The 21,519-nt window shown below is 42.9% G+C and overlaps 1 protein-coding gene across 2 annotated transcripts in view; it reads left to right on the top strand.

Moving 5' to 3' along the window:
* Nucleotides 1-21,519, top strand: part of ARVCF (ARVCF delta catenin family member) — a 228,761-nt gene that overhangs the window by 166,053 nt on the left and 41,189 nt on the right. The window contains exons 8-9 of one of the 2 annotated variants that reach the window (XM_077834997.1): nt 648-665; nt 8,019-8,090. In XM_077834997.1, the coding sequence (XP_077691123.1) occupies nt 648-665; nt 8,019-8,090 (90 nt within the window). The remainder of the gene's footprint in view (nt 1-647; nt 666-8,018; nt 8,091-21,519) is intronic. The other variant, XM_077834996.1, reaches the window with a different exon arrangement.

Here is a 21,519-nt window from a genome sequence, read left to right as displayed (position 1 = left end):
TGGTGGCCTCTCAATTTTGGCTCACAATGTTCAGCAGAAAATCCCAATTATTTTTCCCAAGCATGTTTTAGCACTTTTCCCATGCAGCTCTCAGCTGTAAAAATTCGTGCTGTTTTCTAGGATGGAATTGACTAGTAGCAATGCAGAGCTCCCAGCTGCTGATGTGCAGATCAGAAGGGTTGAGAGGGACAGGCAGGCTTAGTATAAAAAACCCAACCCATTAGTAAGTCTGCTTTTAAAAACATAAATAAAATAATCCTTACTCTTCTCGGTCTAGCACTTGAAAATAGGTCATTTCTTTTGTCTTTTTTTTTAATCTTGTGATGTTTTGTTGTTTTATTTCATGGTCATTGATCATAGCATTTCAAACACCTCTGCCAAGGGCTAGTCTGCCTTCTTTCCCCCCCACTACCTTCAGCGTTTTTGGAAATAACTAAAAAGAAAAAGAACCTTCAGGGGAAAAAACACTCTTTCAGCAGGAACAAGAGGGAGGGGGAAAGTGGGAAGTGTTTTTATTAGTGAGAGTTAGAGCAGCCCTGTAAATTGATTCTGTGCTGTGAAATTCTGCCTCTTTGTGATTGTTCCTTTGTATCTTCCTTCCTTCCTGTAAACTTTTGTTTTTCCTTTACTGCTTTTCTGGTAATTAGAGGAGTGGTTCAATCAAGGTGAGTCCTTCCAGTACTCTCTTTCCAATATTGCCATAATCTCCTTCCTTCACCTTTTACATGCAAGGATTAGAGGTGGCACAGTGGCCTCACTGACCCAACACGTTCAATACAGGGGTTCTGCTGCTGTCACTTGAAGATCTCTTAGGTGCATGCCAACTGTCCATCTGATGAAGGGGCTTATTTCCAGTCTTGTTGGTGCTATTTGGAAGGGGCCACTCTCAGTAAAGAATACAGGGCCATATTCATCTAAAGTTTAAGCCCACTAAATGCATGGAATTGCACTTGGGAATTTGGCCCTATATGCATGTGCTAAGGGATCAGGTAAATGCATATGGCTAAATTTTGCTCACCAAGGATAGTGAGAGACATAGTCTAGTGGTCGAATGTGGGAGTGGGTGCCAGAAATTCCTGTTCTAATCCCAGCTCTTTACTAACTCCATTTGTCATCCTAGGCAAATCACTTAACTGCATGTTTCCCCCTCTGCAGAATGAGGATAATGCTTACCTCCCTCACCTGTTACTTTTGAGGGTTCATTAGTTTGTACAGTGGCTTGAAGATGAAAAGTGCTGTTGTTTATTGCCATTGATTTGATAGTGGCTGCTGGAATGGGATAGGTTTCAGGTGATGACGAATGATTGTTGCTGCTGGCAAAGTGGATTGAAGAAGGCTAGGGTGAAAAGCCAGCGGTGGTCTGCAATGTCATTAGGGAGACCCTGCTTTCTAGCTTCTCACTAATCAGGCCCTGGAACAGGAGTGTTGCTAAGGTGGCACTCCGCCCCTGGGAGGAGCAAATGCCTCATGTCACTTAACTGGGCATTTTTCTAGTTGATGAATTAGCAGCATGTTATTAACTGGCCCTTAAAGGGCTATTTCCCTTTCAGTTCTTCTCACCCAGAAAGATGATGGTTGGGGATTTTGTCCTTGAGGAAAGTATGGTGTAAAATGGAAGGGGGACATGGGATATCCTTTGGGCTTTTTGAGGGAAGCATAGGACTGTTGTGGGAAGAACACTGAAATATTAGTTCTAAATAACACAGGGTCACATCCTGAAGGCCTTACCAACTTTTTAGAAAGCATTTGACCCAGTAAGGATGACAGTACATGAGCCAGAGTAATGTTTTTGATAAGTCCTTATGAGAAGGAAGAAGCTTTAATTTCACATTTTATATGACTGTAGATCATGTATTACACAAGCAACTTTCTTGCCAGGCTACTTTCCCACACCAGAACACTGTGCGAGCTCTGATAGCCCAGCCCCATAAAACAGGCCTCTCAGCAGCTGCCTGTCTTTTGGCGAGGTTCTGAGCTGGGCTTCAGATCTGACAATATCATCTTTCTTCTTCTGCGTGCCAGGGGCAGGAAGGGAAAAAAATCCATAAGCACAAACTTTGCACTTTAAAACTTTTTGTTGTCATCTGCCAGTGGAATCATTAAGCATCGCTGTGCTCCATGACTGTCACCGCAGGAATGGCTGAATTTGTCAGGGGCTTAGGGCTGAACTTTTGTAGGACAGGGCGATCTTGCGTTGTAAGTTGTGCGTGACATCGGATAGGGAAGAGATTCATGTCACCCAATTTTGTAATTATGATAAAATTATGATTGGATATTCAAAATTTGTAAATTTAATCCATTTTTACAAGTGCCCGCCCTCTCATGTGGGTGCTGTAGAAACCAATTTAAACCAATACAACTCAATGGTTCAAAAAAGCCATAATTCTGTGAACCTTCCCATCCTCATGCAGACTTCTTTTGGCTCCTCCCCTACATCACAGACTTCTCCTTCCTAATCCGCTCCTCCTCATAGGAAAAACCCTGGACATTTAGGTGTCTTGTAACATGATCTGCAGTTTCCCAACCCAGGCACTTGGTGGACCAATGGGGAAAAGTACTCACTGAGGACTCTCCTCACTGAGAAAATAATGCTTTCCCTTTAAACTGCCAGCTGGTTACAACTGCTGTCCTATCACATGAAAAGAGAAGCTGTTTCTCATGTGACCATCAGGCAAACCACTGAGGGCTTCGTAGGTGAAAGCCAGCACCTATACCTTGCCCAGAAATTGAACGGCTGTCAGTGAGGATCACAGAGGACAGGTAGAATGCTTTTTGTGTGTGAAATACTGCTTAATAAACAGGCAGTTGCACTCTGCAGCCTAAAATAGGCTCTGTGTCACCTGTGTAAACTGGGTCTTCAGAGATTATGCACAAGACTATCTTGTTTGAATTTAATTAACAATTTAGTTGATGATGCACAAGGAGAGGAATCTAGCTCATTTTCTTACCGTGCTAACTCGGCAGGGCTAACAGCAATAACAAAACCAAACCGTATTTTAAAGTAAATAGATAGGGCTTTGGACAGATCTGTTCAGTAAGGTGCCGCTTTTAACAAGCTTATTTCAGAGTAGAACTGCCCTGAGTTTGAAACTTGCCAGTGCTAGGGACACAAAACTTAATGGCCTGCAGTAAAATTATTACCCAAACTAAATTCTATAGATAAAATGGAGGCAAGTTCCTCTGTCTTCATTTAGAGCTTTTCTTTTCCCAACACTAATTTTAAGCCACCCTCCCTTCACTATCCCACTTTTCCTCTGTCTTGGGATTTTTCTTAGCTCTGAGCAGTGACAAGCAGAGCAGGGTTCTCAGCTGAACAGCCAGGTTTGACTGTCACCATAAAAAGTAGCATCCTATCATAATGCCTGACATTTTGTCTTCCTCTATGTGTCACTAGCTCCCCAAGCAACATATGACTGAGTTTTTTGCATGGCCCAAGAATTGGAGTGAGAGTTTAGGGCTCTCACTAATTCCCATCCCTCATTCTGGCAAAGAGATTTTTCAAAAGGAGTGGAACAAAATGTGGTGGTATGAACTTTTGGCAAACAAGAAAACGGGACTTTATGGTCTGGTACAACTAAGAAAACATACTTTTCAAACCAACAGAGCTTTAGATGCATGTTTCCAGTGTCTGATAAAGAACAAAAGGGATAGCCATATTGCACTGGTGTGGGGCAAACTGTAGTCTTGAGATGAATTTGGTTGGCAATTGTCACGTTGGTAAATGTTTTTTAAGAATCTGATCCAGTTACATTGAAGTAAATTGAAGGGCTCCCACTGACTCCAGGGGAAGGTGAAACCAGCCGTAAATGGTTTGGGAGCAGTTTGTTTATTTTGGAGCCAAAAATATTGACAAGCTAGTGATGCTTCTTGCATTTCAGACTCATAGGTCTTTCCCATCTCATGACCAAGTCCTACAACACAGCCAGATTGCTCACTACATTATATTTTCAAGTGCTTTATCCTGTATATTTTTAAATGTCTCAAGTGGTGCAACTTCCAACCCTTCATGTGGGAGATTATTCTGCAGTCAGTAGATGCACTGCTAGCTTTCTTAAATGGTGGTGTTCTGAACTTCATCCCATTGCTCCTAGTTAAACCCCTTTGTACCATCCTAAATAATTCCTTTCCCATCTTGATTATTGTGCAATGTGAAAAGTAATTATGCAATTGCCCCCACACTTAGTTGTTAACCAGAGCTAAACTGTAATTATTGTAGTAATTCTTCATTAAGCCCTCCAGCCTTTTGCTCTTCCTTTAAAGTTTCTCTCTAATCTGTCAATGCTTTTCTGATAGTAAGGAACCCTGAAGTCAACACAATATCAAGGTGTGGTTGCCCCAGAGCAGACTGTTTCCTCCCTCCCTCTTAGTAGGGGGAAAATGGTGAAAATTAAATCATCCTTCCCCACCTCATCTCCCCACTTGTTATTTTTGGAACAAATTGATAAATTAAACGAGGGTGAGCAAACTATGGCCTGTGGGATTGCCACACCTATGGCGCCGCCAGCCCCCCAGCCGCTCCCGGAAGCAGCCGGCACCAAGTCCCTGGGGGAGGGGGGGCGGAAGGCTACACGCGCTGCCATCACCTTCCCCTAAGCTCCCATTGCCTGCGGTTCCCCAGAGGCCGCAGGGACATAGTGCCAGTCACTTCCGGGAGTGGCGCGGGGCCAGGGCAGGCAGGCAAGGAGCCGGCCCTGGCCCCGGTGAATGCCGCTGCCACTCCAGAGCCTCTCCAGGTAAGAGGCGCTGGGCTGGAGCCTGCACCCCAAACCCCTCCTACACCCCACACCCCAACTCCCTGCCCTGAGCCCCCTGCCGCACCCCGCACACCACCTGCACCCCAACCCCCTGCCCTGAGCCTCCTCCCACACTTCTCCCTGCACCCCTGCCCTGAGCCAAGTCCCACACTCCACATCCCCTCCTGCACCAATCCCCTTCCCTGAGCCCCCTCATACACCCCACACCCCTCCTCTGCCCCAACCCCTTGCCCTGAGCCCCTTCCTGTACACTGCACCCCTCCCACACCCCGCACTCCCGCCCGCACCCCAACCCCCTGCCCCAGGCCTACATTCATGGCCCTGCATGCAATTTCCCCACTCAGATGTGTCCCTCAGGCCAGAAAGCTTGCCCACCCCTGAATTAAACAGTACTAAGTCACCAGGATCAGATGGAATTCACCCAAGGGTTCTGAAGGAACTCAGGTATGAAACTGCAGAACTATTAACAGTGGTACATAGCCTATTGTTTAAATCAGCTTCTGTACCAGATGACTAGAGGATAGCTAATGTGATGCCAATTTTTTAAAAAGGCTCCAGAGGCGACTCTGGCTACTGCAGGCCACTAGTAAGCCGAACATCTGAACCAGGTAAAATGGTTGAAACTATAGTAAAGAACAGAATTATCAGACACACAGAAGAATGCAATGTGTTGGGGAAGAGTCAGCATGGCTTTTGTAAAGGGAAATCCTGCCACTTCAATCTATTAGAATTCTTTTGAGGAGTCTACAAACGTGGACAAGGCTGATCCAGTAGATATAGTTTACTAGGACTTTCTGAAAGCCTTTGACAAGGTCTCTCAGCAAAGGCTCTTAAGCAAAGTAAGCAGTCATGGGATAAGAGGGACGGTCTTCTCATGGATCAGTAACTGGTTAAAAAACAGGAAACAAAAGTAATAGATGGTCAGTTTTCAGAATGGAAAGAGGCAAATAGCTGTGTCCACCAGGGATCTATACTGGGACCAGTGGTGTTCAACATATTCATAAATTGTCTGGAAAAAGGGGTAAACAGTGAGGTGGCAAGATGTGCAAATGATACGGAAGTACTCAAGATAGTTAAGCCCAAAACAAACTGTGAAGAGTTACAAAGAGATCTAACAAAACTGGATGATTGGGCAACAAAATGGCAGATGAAATTCAATGCTGATAAATGCAAAGTAATGCACAGTGGAAAACATAATGGCAACTACATATACAGAATGATGGGGTCTAAATTAGCTGTTACCACTCAAGAAAGAGATCTTGGAGTCATTGTGGATAGTTCTCTGAAAACATCTGCTCAATGTGCAACAGCAGCCAAAAAAAAAAAAACTAGCAATGTTAGGAACCATTATGAAAGGGATAGATAATAAGACAAATATTATAATACCCTACAGTGGAACCTAAGATTTACAAACACCTCAGGAATGGAGGTGGTTTGTAACTCTGACCAAAATGTTATGGTTGTTCTTTCAAAAGTTTACAACTGAACGTTGACTTAATACAGCTTGGAAACTTTAGTATGCAGAAGAAACCTTTTAACCATCTTAATTTAAATGAGACAAGCACAGAAACTGTTTCCTTACCTTGTCAAATCTTTTTTTAAACTTTCTCTTGATTTTTTTTATGCAGTTTGGTTTTACATAGTACTGCACTGTATTTGCTTGCTTTGTGTGTGTGTGTGTGTGTGTGTGTGTGTGTGTGTCTCTGCTGCTGTCTGATTGCATAATTCTGGTTCCAAATGAGGTGTGTAGTTGACCAGTCAGTTCGCAACTCTGAGGTTCTACTGTGTATAAATCCTTGGTATATCCACACCTTGACTACTGTGTGCAGTTCTGATCATCCCATCTCAAAAAAGATACATTAGAATTGGAAAAAGTACAGAGACGGGCAACAAAAATGATTAGGGGGATGAAACAGCTTTCATATGAGGAAAGATTAAAAAGACTGGAACTATTCAGCTTGGAAAAGAGACGACTAAGGGGGGAAGTGATAGTGGTCTATAAAATCATGACGGGTGCGGAGAAAGTGAATAAGGAAATGCTATTTTCCCCTTAACATAACACAAGAATGAGGAGTCACCCAATGAAATTCATAGGCAACAGGTTTAAAATAAACACAAGGAAGTACTGCTTCACACAGCATACAGCCAACCTGTGGAACTCATGGCCAGGGGATGTTGTGAAGGCCAAAACTGCAGCTGGGTTCAAAAAAGAATTTGGTAAATTCATGGAGAGTAGGTCCATCAATGGCTATGAGTCATAGTCTGGGTGTCCTAAGCCTCTGATTGCCAGATGCTGGGGGATGGATCACTTGATAATTTTCCTGTTCTGCTTATTTCCCCTGAAGCACTTGTCATTGGCCACAGTTGGAAGACAGGATACTGGGCTATATGGACCATTGGTTTGATCCAGTATGGCCATTCTTAGGTTCTGTTTTAAGAGCCCCTAATTCAAAGCCTGAATTCATGCATGCACCAGCAAGCCCATTTTTACATGGGTTTTGTCAAAATGTCCAGCGTGCTACTTTCTGCTAAATTAAACTTCCTTTAAATTAAAGTTAATGTAATGGTATGAATCTGTCCACATCCCTGAGCCAAGTGTTTAAAGCACAAAATCATTTCCCATGGTTTCTAATAAGCAGCTCAAATTACACTGTGTTAACTGAAGGGCAGTTTGAGGTTATTTGCTGTCCTCTTTGCGATATATTAAATCCAGGCCTTCCTGCAGAACCATTTAAGCAAATAGCACTAAAAAGGGGGCCCATTCTGTTTCTCTCTGAACCTCATCCTTGTTCCAATGTATAGCTGTTCACAGTGAATCTAGTAGTCAAGATGTATCTTCTACTAAAAACCAGAGAGAGAGCCTCATGCAGCTGGAAGACATGAGGCAAGAATTTTTGTCTATATTGTTTATAAGGGCACAATACACTGGATTTATGAGTGAGGAAAATAACTTGACAATGAAGCTAAGTGGCCTGAATTTCAGAGGAGTTGAGCCACCCACAAGACTCACTGAATTGAAGGGAACTGCAGATAGTCAGAATCTTTGTAAATCAAGCTAGGAGGTGTGCAGTTTTGTACCTAAATTGCTCATACAGACACAATGGCTACGCATGTGGATTGAAGGCTGAATATATACAAATAAAGAAGATTTTATTGTTTGTTCTGGTACTGTTACCACCTCTCATACTGTAGATGCACAGTACAGTAACTGTTCTATCCATACACTGAAACCCTTTGTCATTTATTGTCCTATTTTATGTACAGGAAAGAAAAATGGAGATCTGGACAGGAACTTTGATACACTTGATTTGCCCAAACGGTCTGAAGCAGCAAAAGGTAATGCACTAATCTGGGTATGTGCTCTTGAAAATAAGGAAAATGGGAGGTTGGGACTTTTAAAAGGACTTGCAAAATGAGCAACATACAGTGCTTATACCTTGATTGCGTACTCAGTTGAAATAATAGATGCATGTCATGTGCTGCTTCTCTTCCCATGTACAATACTTGACTACTCGTTTTGTGAGTGGATCCCATGTTTTTTCCCTGGATGGAGGTGCTTTCACCCAACCCTAAACCTAATCTGCCCCCATTATCTCCTGTGACCAGTTTAATCAATAGAAACCTACATAAGAACGGCCATACTGGGTCAGACAAAAGGTCCGTCTAGCCCAGTGTCCTGTTTTCTGACAGTGGCCAATGCCCCAAACGGAACGAACACAACAGGTAATCCATTCCCTGTTGCTCATTCCCAGCCCCTAACCTCTGTTTGCCAGAAGCTGGGAATGGAAGACAGGGGATGGATCACTTGATGATTACCTGTTCTGTTCATTCCCACTGGGGCACCTCGCATTGGACACTGCTGGAAGACAGAATACTGGGCTAGATGGACCTTTCGTATGACCCAGTATGGCCGTTTTTATGTAGATTTCTATTGATTAAACTGGCCACGGGAGATAATGGGGGCAGATTAAGCCTAGGGTTGGGTGAAAGTGCCTCTATCCAGGGACAAAACATGGGATCCGCTCACAAAACACAATTTTGCACTTTCTCCACAATAGACACAAGCATAGGGTGTTGTGTAGAGCAGAAGACATAAGAGGTTATTTACAAGAGCTCTCCTCTTCTCTTCTCCACTTTCTTCACAATCCGCTTTTCAATGGCAGCTTTATAGTTCCCCACTAGTTCGCATTAGTTTAGGTCTTTTGGGGGTTTTATGTCATCCACGGCTGGTTGACCTTGATATCCCCTGATAATGGTAATGGTAATTTCCCCTGCTACAGTCAGCAGCCCCTGTAGCTTTTCAGAGCATCCAGAGACTGGAGGTCCAGACAGAGATTTTGATGGATTGTGCTCTGGCTTTTTTTGGCGTTGTGTGTGTTTCAGCTGTTGGGAGAAGTGAAATCTCTTCACAAATATTTGGTGCGTAGTACTCTTTTCAGTGGTAATTTAGGGGATAATTTGGGGATCTCCTGTGATTTTTGCTGCATACTGGAATTTTTTGCAAATCTCAAGCTTTCATTTAAAATAAAAATGTTTTTCCATTGCAAAGATACAGCCTTTGCCATACAAACTGATGCAGTGCTGCCCTGTTAACTCTGCCCTGCAGAAAACTCTCTTCTGTGAACACCATTCACCTAAATGAGATGTGACTATCAAGATCTAAGTGGGTCTAAATGGAAAAAAAATTAATACACACAAGCATTTTTCTCATTTTCTTTATTTAAAAAAGGAAAAGGAAAAAAAGGTGAGGAAAATGAATGAAAGAAAATGTTTGCCTCCCTATCCATAGTATAAACTCTACATGCAATGTGCGGGAGCTATGTGGCCTAGTGGGTAGAGCACTGAATTGGGACTCGGGATACCTCAGGCATGGGTCAGTTGCTGGAAGATTCTCTGCACCTTGTAGTCTTTAAACCATGATTTGAGGACTTCAATAGCTCAGACACAAGTTAGGGGTTTGTTACAGGAGTGGGTTGGTGATATTCTGTGGCCTGCATTGTGCAGGAGGTCAGACTAGACAAACATAACGGTCCCTTCTGACCTTAAAGTTTATGATTCTATTGCCAGCTCCACCACTGACCTGCTGGGTGACCTTGAGCAAGTCACATCTCCTCTCTGTGCCCCAGTTTCCCCGTCTGTAAAACGGGGATACTGCTACTGACCTCCTTTATGAAGCACCTTGAGAGCTATCGAAGCTTCATATAAGATTAGGGTGGTGGTGTTATATATAGTTAAACACTTAAATTTTTAACTAGGAATCAAGTATTTTATGGGGAATGAGACTGAGTTATTTATGAACTGATCTATTGGCCTCAGTCTATATACTGGTTTAATATAGACTCAGATTGGCTCTCTTTGCGAAGGAAACTGTGGCTGTATCTTGCTAGACTTGTGCTTCAGTACCAGTTTTGAGCTGGGTCTAATCATGCAAGATACTCAGCGCTCCTGGAAGATGCAAAGAGCCTTCATACACTTACTGATTACGGGCTGGGCCTAGGGGTTTGGTTGCAGAGCAGAGAGGCCTTTTAAGGATAAAAATTTTAGGCTGGGCCTGAAATATGTTCTAGGTGGCGTTGTTTTTTGTAAGTGCTTAAATGAGCACTTTACTTTTTGGACAAATGGGCTTGATAACTACTTGTTAGAGGATTGAGAAATCCAAAGTAAAAAACGGAAAGTAGAACAAACTTTACATGTATGGCATAAGGCAGGCCTCAGCCCTTTAATTTACTGCTAAATGTGGTTGCAATGTGGGTGCCAGGCGGAGAAAAATGGACACACACAAGATTTCTACAGAGACATGCATCTTGTGCAAACATTCTATTTAAAAAAAAAAAAAAAAGCTGGGGGTCGACTTTGCTGACAGTGTTTTGTGGATGTTCCTGCTGGGAGTCACGACTATGTCTCATTGCCTGTGCAGTGTTGTAGCTGTGTTGGTCCCAGGATATTAGAGAAACAAGATGGGTGAGATAATATCTTTTATTGGACCAACTTCTGTCCAATAAAAGATATTATCTCACCCACCTTGTCTCCCTAATCTCCTTGCCTATGCAGCTAGGCTGCTAAGATTACATGCTGTTCAAGAGGTTTTCTTTGATAATTTTGAGGAACCCAAATTTAATCTATATGGATAATGCTAGTCTGACTCTATATCACATACTAGATTAGGTCAAAAGATTAATCCCATCAGCATTTTGATGGATGATACCTCTTGGGAAAAGAGGGACAGGAAAAACCATTTACTGAAGTGTACTTGAGGAGGAAAAGCAAATTAACATTTATGATTTTTTTTCCCCCCTACAAGAAGCTTCCTGCAAAACAGCCAGTTTACCCGATAGTTCCTGGGTCCTGACAGTTCTAACAAGATTGCTGCTATTTTGAATTGTTCAGAAAGATCAGCAAAATAAAATTGCAGTTTCAAAACAGTTTAACAGCTCAGGTCAGATCCGGGCCCTGGAGCATAATTGACTCTGATGAAATCACCTTTCAGCTGAGGCAGAATCTCCTTCTGAAGATTGAAAAATCATGCAAGTTTTAATGATAAGATGCGTTTGGTTTGAGTGACACAATGAAGTGCTTTTTCAAAAACCAACAATTATAGATTAGTCTGTTTCATGGATTATTTAAGCCATATTAAAGTGAGTTTTCAGCAGGACTCTTTGAGCAAACGAAACTACAGTTGCTGTAAGAGCTGTTCATGCCACGCAGCAAATGAACACAGCGGTAGTTAAGACTGTTGGGAGGCAGTGCTGTTTTCTGAATCTTAGAGTCAACTTCCCTAGGGTTCATTGGGCTCGCTAAAGAGCAGCCTTAAAAACTGCTGGTCACGATTCCCTTATAGCAGGGGTTCGCAACTTTTTTCATTCTGAGCCACCCTCACAACATATTATAAAAGCCAGGGCCAGCATTAGGGGGTAGCAAGCAGGGCAATTGCCTGGGGCCCCATGCTACAGCGGGCACCATGAAGCTAAGTTGCTCAGGCTTCTGCTTCAGCCCCATGCAGTGGGGCTTTGGCTTTCTGTCCTGGGCCCCAGCGACTAACACTGGTCCTGCTTGGTGGACCCCTGAAACCTGCTCGCGGGCCCCCCAGGAGCCCCAGACTCCTGGTTGAGAACCACTGCCTTATAGAAATGTGTCATAAATGTGATCATTGGGTTTAGTTGATCCAGTGTTCATGTTGGCTTTAAGAAACTGTCAATTAGAGAAGGAGCTGTCCTATTTGCCAATATCTCTAGAAAGCTAAATTGGCATCCACAGGACCTTAATCACAAATCTCTGCCTAATAAACAGCTGAATGTGTTTAAATGGGAATAGCCATAGCTTTTGGCACCTTTTCTTCAGTGTCCGGTCAAGACAACCTATAAACAAGTTAATGTATTGAAAAGAGAGAAGCAGGTTTGGGGTGACTGCCTGGCTTTATGTTCATTTATTCTGCCCAGAGATAACTCATTTGGTTGCCATGTGGAATGGAACTGGTGATATAATGCAATTTTTCAAGCAAGGATCTAGTGTCTTAAAAATGTGAGCTGCTTTTCGCCAATGGCTGTTCGTTTTTAAATGCAAGGACAGAGTTTGCCTAGCCTTGGCTCTCATTGAACACCTGTGACCTTTCCCTGCCACACTCTCTGGCAGGAAAACACTTCCGGCTTAAGGCTGCTTATTTGTGGAGAAATCTGTTAATATGGTGTGGGACAGTGCACAGTGTTTTCAGAAATGGTCCCATCTAATAGAAAAAGTCTTCTGTGGCATTGTCCAGAGTGCTCTTCCCATAACGGGAAAAGAAGTCTAAAGAGCAGCTTTTTCCTGTTTCTTCCTCCTTGAAGGATGTGGCTCATCTTTCTGACAGGTGGGGTGGGGACATAAGCTTTTGATGGCTGGAACTGAGGAGAGCCCATGTGAGTCAGAAGGGAATGGCAGAATGCTAATGGGAAAACATGGTTGTTAAACTGGGGCAGGTCCTGAGCAAAATACCCATTTCTAGTCCATTGTTAGAAAAACGATGTTGCTAAAATCCTTCACCATTATAAAGTAGGTTGATAAAAATTCTATCGGCTAATTTTCTCCTCTCCACAGTGTCCTCTTTGGCAGTGAATACCACAAACAATGCAAGTATTGATTTCTCCTGTGCAAAACTTAAAAAAAAAATAGTAAATAGAGCGCAGCATGGTGCCTTTGCTTTGCTTTTAGAGCCCTTATTTCTACAGGTGTTAAAGTGAAAATCAACTGAGCAGACGACAAAGGGGAGAACACAAAGAGGGGGGGAGAAATCCAGAGTCATTCTGTCAGTGAAGGCTGCAGCTGTAGTCGGGATAACAGATTGTGAGATAACCAAGTCTTTTCAAGAAATCTATTGATTAGCTTAAGCCCTCTGGAGTTGGTTTAAAGTTTGTGACATTGTTCTGGAGTGGTTAAATCCTTAGTCTGTCCATCTCTTGGGCAAGTGGCAGGGAAATCCTGTCTATTAGATTTGCTTTTCTGTGCAGTCAAACCTGGTTAATACTAATTAAATTATAAATTACAATTTATTTTTATTAAACCATCAGCTTTTAGTATATGTGTGTCTGTGTATAATGGCATAATATAGGTTGCTGTTAGATACTCAGATATTGGAGATGGGCCCAGCTCTGGGGGTTTCGTTCATCCCATTATGGAGACTGGAAGTGTTTGGACAAAAGAAGGTTTGTTCAGGTCACATGAACTGATACATGAACTAATGGATAAAATTGTTATTCACTTATCTCTACCATTCAAGAATAAATCATGCCAAACAAACCTAATTTCCCTCTTTGACTGGGTTACTGGCCTACTCAGTAGACATGATACATCTTGATTTTGACACATTCCCACATATGTCTCAATCAAACTAGAGAAATGTGATCTAGATGAAATTGCTGTAAGATGGGTGCATAACTGGTTGAAAGACCATATTCAGAGTACAGTAGTTATCAATGGTTTGCTGTCAAACTAGGAGGATGTATATAGTGGGGTCCACAGGGATCTGTCCTGGGTCCAGTACTAGTCAAAATTTTCATTAACCACTTGGATAACGGAGTGAAGAGTGTGCTTATACAATTTCTGGATGACACCAAGATGGGAGGGGTAGCAAGCATTTTGGCAGAAAGGATTAGAATTTTAACTGGCTATGACAAATTGGAGAAGTGGTCTGAAGTCAACAGGATGAAATTCAATAAAGATAAGTGCAAAGAAAGGAAAAATCAAATTCTCAAATACAAAATGGGAAATAAATGGCTAGGCGGCAGTACTGCTGAAAAGGATTTGGTGGTTATAGTGGATCACAAATTGAATACGAATTAACAACGTGATGCTGTTGCAAAAAAAGTCTAATATTGTGGATGTATTAACAGGAGTGTCGTATGTAAGACACAGCAGGTAATTGTGCTGTTCTATTCAGCAGTGGTCTGAGACCTGAGCTGGAGTACCGTGCTCTGTTCTGGGCACCACGCTTTAAGAAAGATTATAAACAAAGTGGAGAGAGTCCAGAGGAGAGAAATAAAAATAATAAAAGGTTTTGGAAACCTGACTTGTGAGGAAAAGGTAAAAAAACCCACAAAACCCTGGGTATGTTTAGTCTTGAGAAAAGACAACTGAAGTGGAACTGATAAGTCTTCAAATATGTTATGTGCTGCTTATAAAGAGGATGGTGATCTATTGTTTTCCATATCCACGGGAGGTAGGACAAGAAGTAATGGGCTTAATCTGAAGCAAGGGAGATTTAGGTTAGATAGTAGAAACAACTTTCCAGTGATAAGGGTAGTTAAACTCTGGAATAGGCTTCCAGGGTGGTCTCTGTCATTGGAAGTTTTAAAGAACAGGTTAGACAAACACCTGGTGGGAATAATTTTAGGGGTACTTAATCCTGCTCAGCATAGGGGAATAACCTAGCTTGCCTCCTGAGGTCCAGTCCATCCCTGTGATTATTTTGTTCTTAACTGCAATTTAATTGCAAAAGTTGCCTATAGAGTAGGATGAAGGTACGTAACCTAGGTCCTGAAACTAAAGCTATTTAGGAATGGAACAAATCTGTAATGTCCTGTTAACAAGTCTGTGCTGCTGCAAGAAGCTGTTCGTGAAAACGCAGTGTGTATTTGAAAACTAGTTTGAATTTGTGCATGTGCGTTTACCCTGAAAGTTTATGGATATTGGTGGATGAGATGTTGGATGAACTTGCTAGCAGATGAATTTCTTCTCCATATATATCACAATGATCAGTTGCTTTCTATCTAGTCCAATACTATAAACAGATTTTTTATTTCAGAAGGTAAGTGTTGAAACTGGCTAATAAATCTTTTGTGTTGCCCATAAGCAACTATATTTAGACTTCCTGGTAGTGTCAGGGTAATGATTCTAAGCTAGTGTATTACAAAAATGATAATTTCTCTTTGACTAAATGGTGACACTGTGTTTGTGTGCGGTGAAAGAGAGAGAAACTTCACTAACGGTTTTATCTTGATTATGGGTTTGTGAATAAGATTAGCTGCTGCTCTAGCACTTATGCCACTTTCATTTGATTTCTTTAAAATCTTACAAGTTGATTCAAGTGTTTTGTGTGCCCTTTTCTGACTCCTTTCAATCATTAGTTTTGACTTCAGTGTTGTGAATAAATGACTGACTGATAATGGTACCATCCCCACTTCTCCTCCTCCTGCCAGTGGAAGTTGTAAGGCGAGTTCTTCTCAATCCCTCAGCCTGAGAACATGTAATGTGTTATTACATTAAGATCTTCTAAGTTTTAGGCACGTGAAATTGAGAATTCCCATCAGAATTATTAAGTCTCTCTCATTTTTGTTGCTTTACGAAGTACAGTGTTCATTTTAGTCCCCTGTGTTGTTCATAATTTACAAAGCAGTGAAATATGGGCTCCTTAGTCTTCCAGTATCTTGAATCAGAGAAACTTTATTACCTTGGATAGGAGAATCCCCTGTGTGGCCTTCCCTTGGTAAACTTTTTTTTCCAGTCTGATACATTTAAATTCTCACCTCTCCTCATGTGCCAGGAATTTAGAATGTGGGAACCAGTTGGTTTATGCTCCATTACTCAAAACTCATTCAGCTAACCCATTGATTGTAATTTAAAAGTTGGCTGATTTATTCTGGATTGTCTTTAGTTTTTCGTTTTTCATCCCCTTTTGGAATTCTTCCATTGACCCCTGCTTTCTTCACCACTGGTTTGAAATGTGGCAATGAATTGCTGCCTGGCCCACTGAACTTGGGTTATGGAGTGCCATTCAGATGGAAACTAATTATTTTGCAAACCTTTAAGAGTCTCTAAAAATAATTACACTTCATGAATCATAACATGAGGCCACTTTCCTCAGATCCCACGGAGGAATATACTAAGAAATTGCACCATCTACTCAGGACACTCCCTACGCTAACACGGGGACAAATCAACATACCCTTAGAGCCCCGACTGGGGTTATTCTATCTACTACCCAAGATCCACAAACCCGGAAATCCTGGACACCCCATCATCTCGGGCATTGGCACGCTCACTGAAGGACTGTCTGGATATGTGGACTCTCTACTCAGACTCTGTGCCACCAGCACTCCCAGCTATCTCCGTGACCCTAACCCTGAGAAAACTACGATGCATTGGTGATCTTCCAGAAGACACCATCCTAGCCCCCATGGATATAGAGGCTTTCTACACAAACATCCCACACACAGATGGAATACAAGCTGTCAGGAACAGTATCCCTGATGATGCCATAGCACAACTGGTTGCTGAGCTCTGTGACTTTATCCTCACACGCAATTATTTCAAATTTGGTGACTATATATACCTCCAGACCACTGGCACCGCTATGGGCACCCGCATGGCCCCACAATATGCCAACATTTTTATGGCTGACCTGGAACAACGCTTCCTCAGCTCTCGTCCACTCACGCCCCTTCTCTACCTACGCTACATTGATGATCTCGTCTTCATCATCTGGACCCATGGGAAGGAAACCCTGGAAGAATTCCACCACGATTTCAACAGTGTCCACCCCACCATCAACCTCAGCCTGGACCAATCTACACGGAAGGTCCACTTACTAGACACTGCAGTGCAAATAAGTGACAGTCACGTTAACAGCACCCTATACCGAAAACCTACCGGCCGCTATGCCTACCTTCATGCCTCCAGCTTCCATCCCAGACATACCACACGATCCATTGTCTACAGCCAAGCGCTGAGGTACAACCACATTTGCTCCAGCCCCTCAGACAGAGACTAACACCTACAAGATCTTCACCAAGCATTCTCAAAACTACGATACCCACATGAGGAAATAAGGAAACAGATCATCAGAGCCAGACGTGTACCCAGAAGCCTCCTGCTGCGAAACGAGCCCAAGAAAGAAACCAACAGAACTCCACTGGCCATCACATACAGTCCTGAGCTAAAACCTCTCCAACACATCATCTGTGATCTTCAACCCATCCTGGACAACGATCCCTCACTTTCACAGGCCTTGGGAGGCAGGCCAGTCCTCGCCCACAGACAACCCGCCAACCTGAAGCATATTCTCACCAGCAACTACACACCGCATCATAGTAACTCTAACTCAGGAACCAATCCATGCAACAAACCTCGATGCCAACTCTGCCCACATATCTACACCAGCGGCAACATCACAGGACCTAACCAGATCAGTCACACCATCACCGGTTCATTCACCTGCACGTCTACCAATGTAATATACGCCAGGGCTGGGCATGCGACTCATCTCCCCCTTGCAGTTTAGTGTCTTTGGGAGGCCGCTGGACAGAGCTATAGCTCCACCTTAAATGCTGGGACTCTTTCCCCAACACAGCATCAGGAGAGAATATGCAAAATACAGATGCTCCAACTGAACGAGTTTTAAATAGCTTCTATTCACCCTCAGCCGATCAGGGAGCCAGGACTCATACCATGTGACTTACTGGACTAATTACAAGCAGCCCAGCTCAAAATTCAAAGAAGTACCACAAAAATGTGTGGTAACCCACATTAACACAATGTGGCACCTCCCCTTCTTCCCCCCTTAGTGGCAAATGACTCAGATACCTTTTACCTGAGGTAGGTACCAGCCATGCTGTTAGCATGGGTTATGTTGGTCACAAATTGCTTAGTCATCTTGATCTCACATTCTGTTCACATTATGAAAAAGGTCATAAATAAGTCTGTTACACAGAATTGTTCCATTTGCACAAACTTTTCATGAACTCAGAGCCAGGCAAATGTCGTAGATCAGTTTCTTTTGTAACCAATATTTTGTCCAATATTAGTAGTCACCAGAGATGTGTCTACTTGCATGCTGAGAAGATGCTTCTCTATTCTCTGCCTTACCTAATGCTCCTATTTGTCTCCCAAGCCACCTACCTGCAAAAATAATGCTGTATTTTTTCTGAATGTTTTGTGACCCTTGCTTCGGTGACGGCAAAGGGACAAAGAGAGAGAAGTCCCAGCAGAAAAAGTTGCCTTAGTAGGAATCTATTGAAACAAGCTTTCTTTTTATAGCCCTGAAATCTAAATTCACCATTGCCATGTAATAGGGTAACTATGTTACAAATGGCTGTCCTCAGCACGATTCTTTTCCATTCCATTCAGGGTGTATTCGGACATAAATGGATTTTAAAATCACTAGTACAACTGTAGCTTTTATTGGGCTAGTTTGTTAGGATTATGTTCCTGACTGCACAGATATCTTCACTTGAGATGGAAAATGCCATTATTTTGTCATGACATTCCTGGTCACATTCGTTATTCTAAATGCTTTATTGTCCTACAGTACAGTGTCAATATTAGCTAGTATGTTTTGTGGTAGATTTCTGATTGTATTTTAATCACACAGGGCTGTTGAGCTTCATCATTAAAACAATCTCACTGGGCACTAATTCAGTCTTGTCTTGCAGTGAGCTCCCATTGCTACACAGATGTTGCATAAAATAAATCATTAGCACAGCTCTTAAAAGAAATCCTCCTTGCTTGTTTGCTTTTATGCAGGTAGAAAGCACTGAACAGCGTGGCATCCCTGGGATGACCTCCATTTTCCACGTAGATCAGCTTGGTAGCAAGAGGTTTACAAAAAACCCCAACAACCTGTTTTAAACAGAGATTTAACCAGCTGGAAACAGCTGGTTGTCCCCATAGGCGTGAGGATGTTTCACCATAGGAGTAACAATAGGTTTTTCTCATACATTTTCAGCAACAAAAGATATGGGCTGGGAGGGTACTGGGAGAGGCAGCAAGGAGAGGCTTCTGACTGGCAAGAGCACACGTACTTCGGAAAGGTGACTGATGCAGTTTCCATGGCAGCAATGCTGTCAGAATCTTGCTTCCTTTCTGCCCCGATGTGCCCCATGGGTAGCGTTACTGCCGCCAAATCCCCATGCAAAGGGTTTCCTTGGGATTTCAGCTCTGCTGAACTCAGCAAGGAAAAGCAGTGCCCTGGCGTCTCCGTTTATATAACCTAATGCTCAGTTGTGTCTGTTCCTGAGCTGGGAGACCGCAGGGGGTTGCCAGCCTCTTGCTGGGCGTCGCTGTTCTTGGCCATCCCTGCCCTTGTAAAGTGCTTTTCAAAATAACGTTTTCTATTTTTAACCTCCACAGACTGCAGATAAAGCCCTTTCCTTCCATAACCACGGAGTGGAGTCTGACCCCTGTCTCATTTCAAAATATAGTGCAGTCTTTAACCACTCCAGAAACTGCAAATCTGCAAAGTGTTTTTTTTTGGTTTATTTGGTTTTTTTCACAAGGTTGAAGGGTTTTTAAACTATTGACCACTGAACAGAGAGCATGATGACTAGGGTCCGATCCTGCAAGGTGCTGAGGTGACTCCAATGAAGTCAGTGGGAGCTGAGGGCCTGGTACAGAGCACCTGGAATACATAGATCCAAGGAAATGAGTGCAGGAGACGGGGCCAGATAACCCCTCAAGGTCCCTTCCTTCCAGTCCTATGATTTCTACGAAATGTGTAGCAGCCGTTGGATGCCAGAAGAAAACTAGGAGAAAAATAAAACCCAGCTGACGCTTCCTATTAACACTGCTTCAGAGAAACCCAGGGGGAGGTGGGGCAGGTGGCTACATTTTAGAAATGCAGCTTCAATAAACGTTTAATAACAGACAAATAGCAGATGAGTCTATTCCAGTTTATTCAGGCTTATGTATCTTTGTCCCTTGCAGAAGAGCTCACCAAGCTCCAGTAGTCATTCACAGTGCCTGCCTCCACGTTTTTAACAATGCATCTGTTTCCTTTTCTGATCAGAAGGTGTGAGCGTTCTTTCTTCTTCTTGAAACCTGCGGTGTTTGTGTAAGGTGATGGGCTTAGAGTTCTGACTGAAATCTCCCAGCAGGCCATTGAGAATGGATACTAGGATTGCTTGCTTTTGTCCTCTAACTCCTCCTCTTCTCTCAAAGTCTTGCTATGTATTTAGATTCTGTTCTTCATTTTACCAGATGGTGTTAATCTTTCAAAATTACCTACCTAGGGCACAGATGTTCAGGGACAGAGATTCTGGGGACTTCTCTTGGTGTCTACATAAGCACTTATTGCACAGCAAGCTGGGGTGTAGATCTACAGCATGCCATGCACTAAGTGTACGTGAGGACCCTGCTGATGTGCCCTACAAGTTCCTGGCGCACTTTGACGTCCTGCTGTTTTAAATTGCAGTAGGTCATTGCACAGTAGGGAACATTTAGTGCACCTTAGCTGGGTCCACATGGATGCTTAAGTCCGTGGTGCTCTGGAGCCCTGTAGATTTACACTCCTGCTTGCTGTACAGTAAGTGCTTATGTTGACATGCCCTTAGAATTTGGCCCAGATTGTAGCCTCTTAAGGAATAAGAGTTTAACCCCTTGTGAAAGAAATACTAAGCAAAGCTACTTCGGATGCACACATGAAATAAGGCGGCTGGATGCAAATTGCAGCACTCTTCCATCCGCAGGAAGGTTTTTCCAAAGCTGGGCCTGTACTGTCCAATTGAGATTCCTCTCCAGAGTCCCAATGAGGACTGTAGAACAACCACTGATAGTGAAGGCATGTCCACGCTCACCACTTGCCTTATTCTTAAACATTAACATTTCCTTAGTGGGGAAAAAACCTGGCAGTCTGAGACTAGATATTCCTCCTCTTCAGATTCTATGGCTCTGTGGGGACCATATAATAACTTATTTTACTTCACAAGTCAGTTCCCCAATCTCTCATGCCTGAGGCTGACACCCAAGAATATAGCTCTAGTATACTAACTAGCAGTACTTTAGAAAAGCAAGGATCCCCAGGGGTAAATTTCCTTTTTCTAACATTGTTGTGTGTCTAACATTTCCTTTTTCTAACATTTCTAACATTGTTGAATTTGCGGCCAACTTTATACATTCATGGAAAATGAAATTTATAATGCATGTGCTTAGAACATCTTAAACTAGCCAGGGACAGATAAACACATAGAATAAAACAGCCTATGAGTAACAAAACAGCAGGTGCTCCACTGCCGCATGGAGTAATTATGGTAGCCATAAGGGAGGAAGTACGATATAGAGTGTTCAGCAAAGAAACTCTTGAGTTCTGATGCCAGCTCTGCTACTGACTTGCTGAATGGCCTTGGGCATGTCTGTTGACCTCAGAGGCTGTGTCCGTATTAAGCATATTTTAAACATTTTGCGCCATTGCAGTAGACTGGCTGCTGGTGGTGTCCAACCTTGTCAGGTAAGTAGATGACATGATAGTAAAAACAGCAACAGCTGCCAGTGCTTTATCTATAGTAGAACTCTCACCATTGCTAGC

Source organism: Eretmochelys imbricata, chromosome 15, assembly GCF_965152235.1.
Source record: "Eretmochelys imbricata isolate rEreImb1 chromosome 15, rEreImb1.hap1, whole genome shotgun sequence".
In the NCBI taxonomy this organism is placed as follows: Eukaryota; Metazoa; Chordata; order Testudines; family Cheloniidae; genus Eretmochelys; species Eretmochelys imbricata.
The sequence above is the reverse complement of the archived record's forward strand: the minus strand, read 5'-3'. Positions and strand labels throughout refer to the sequence as shown.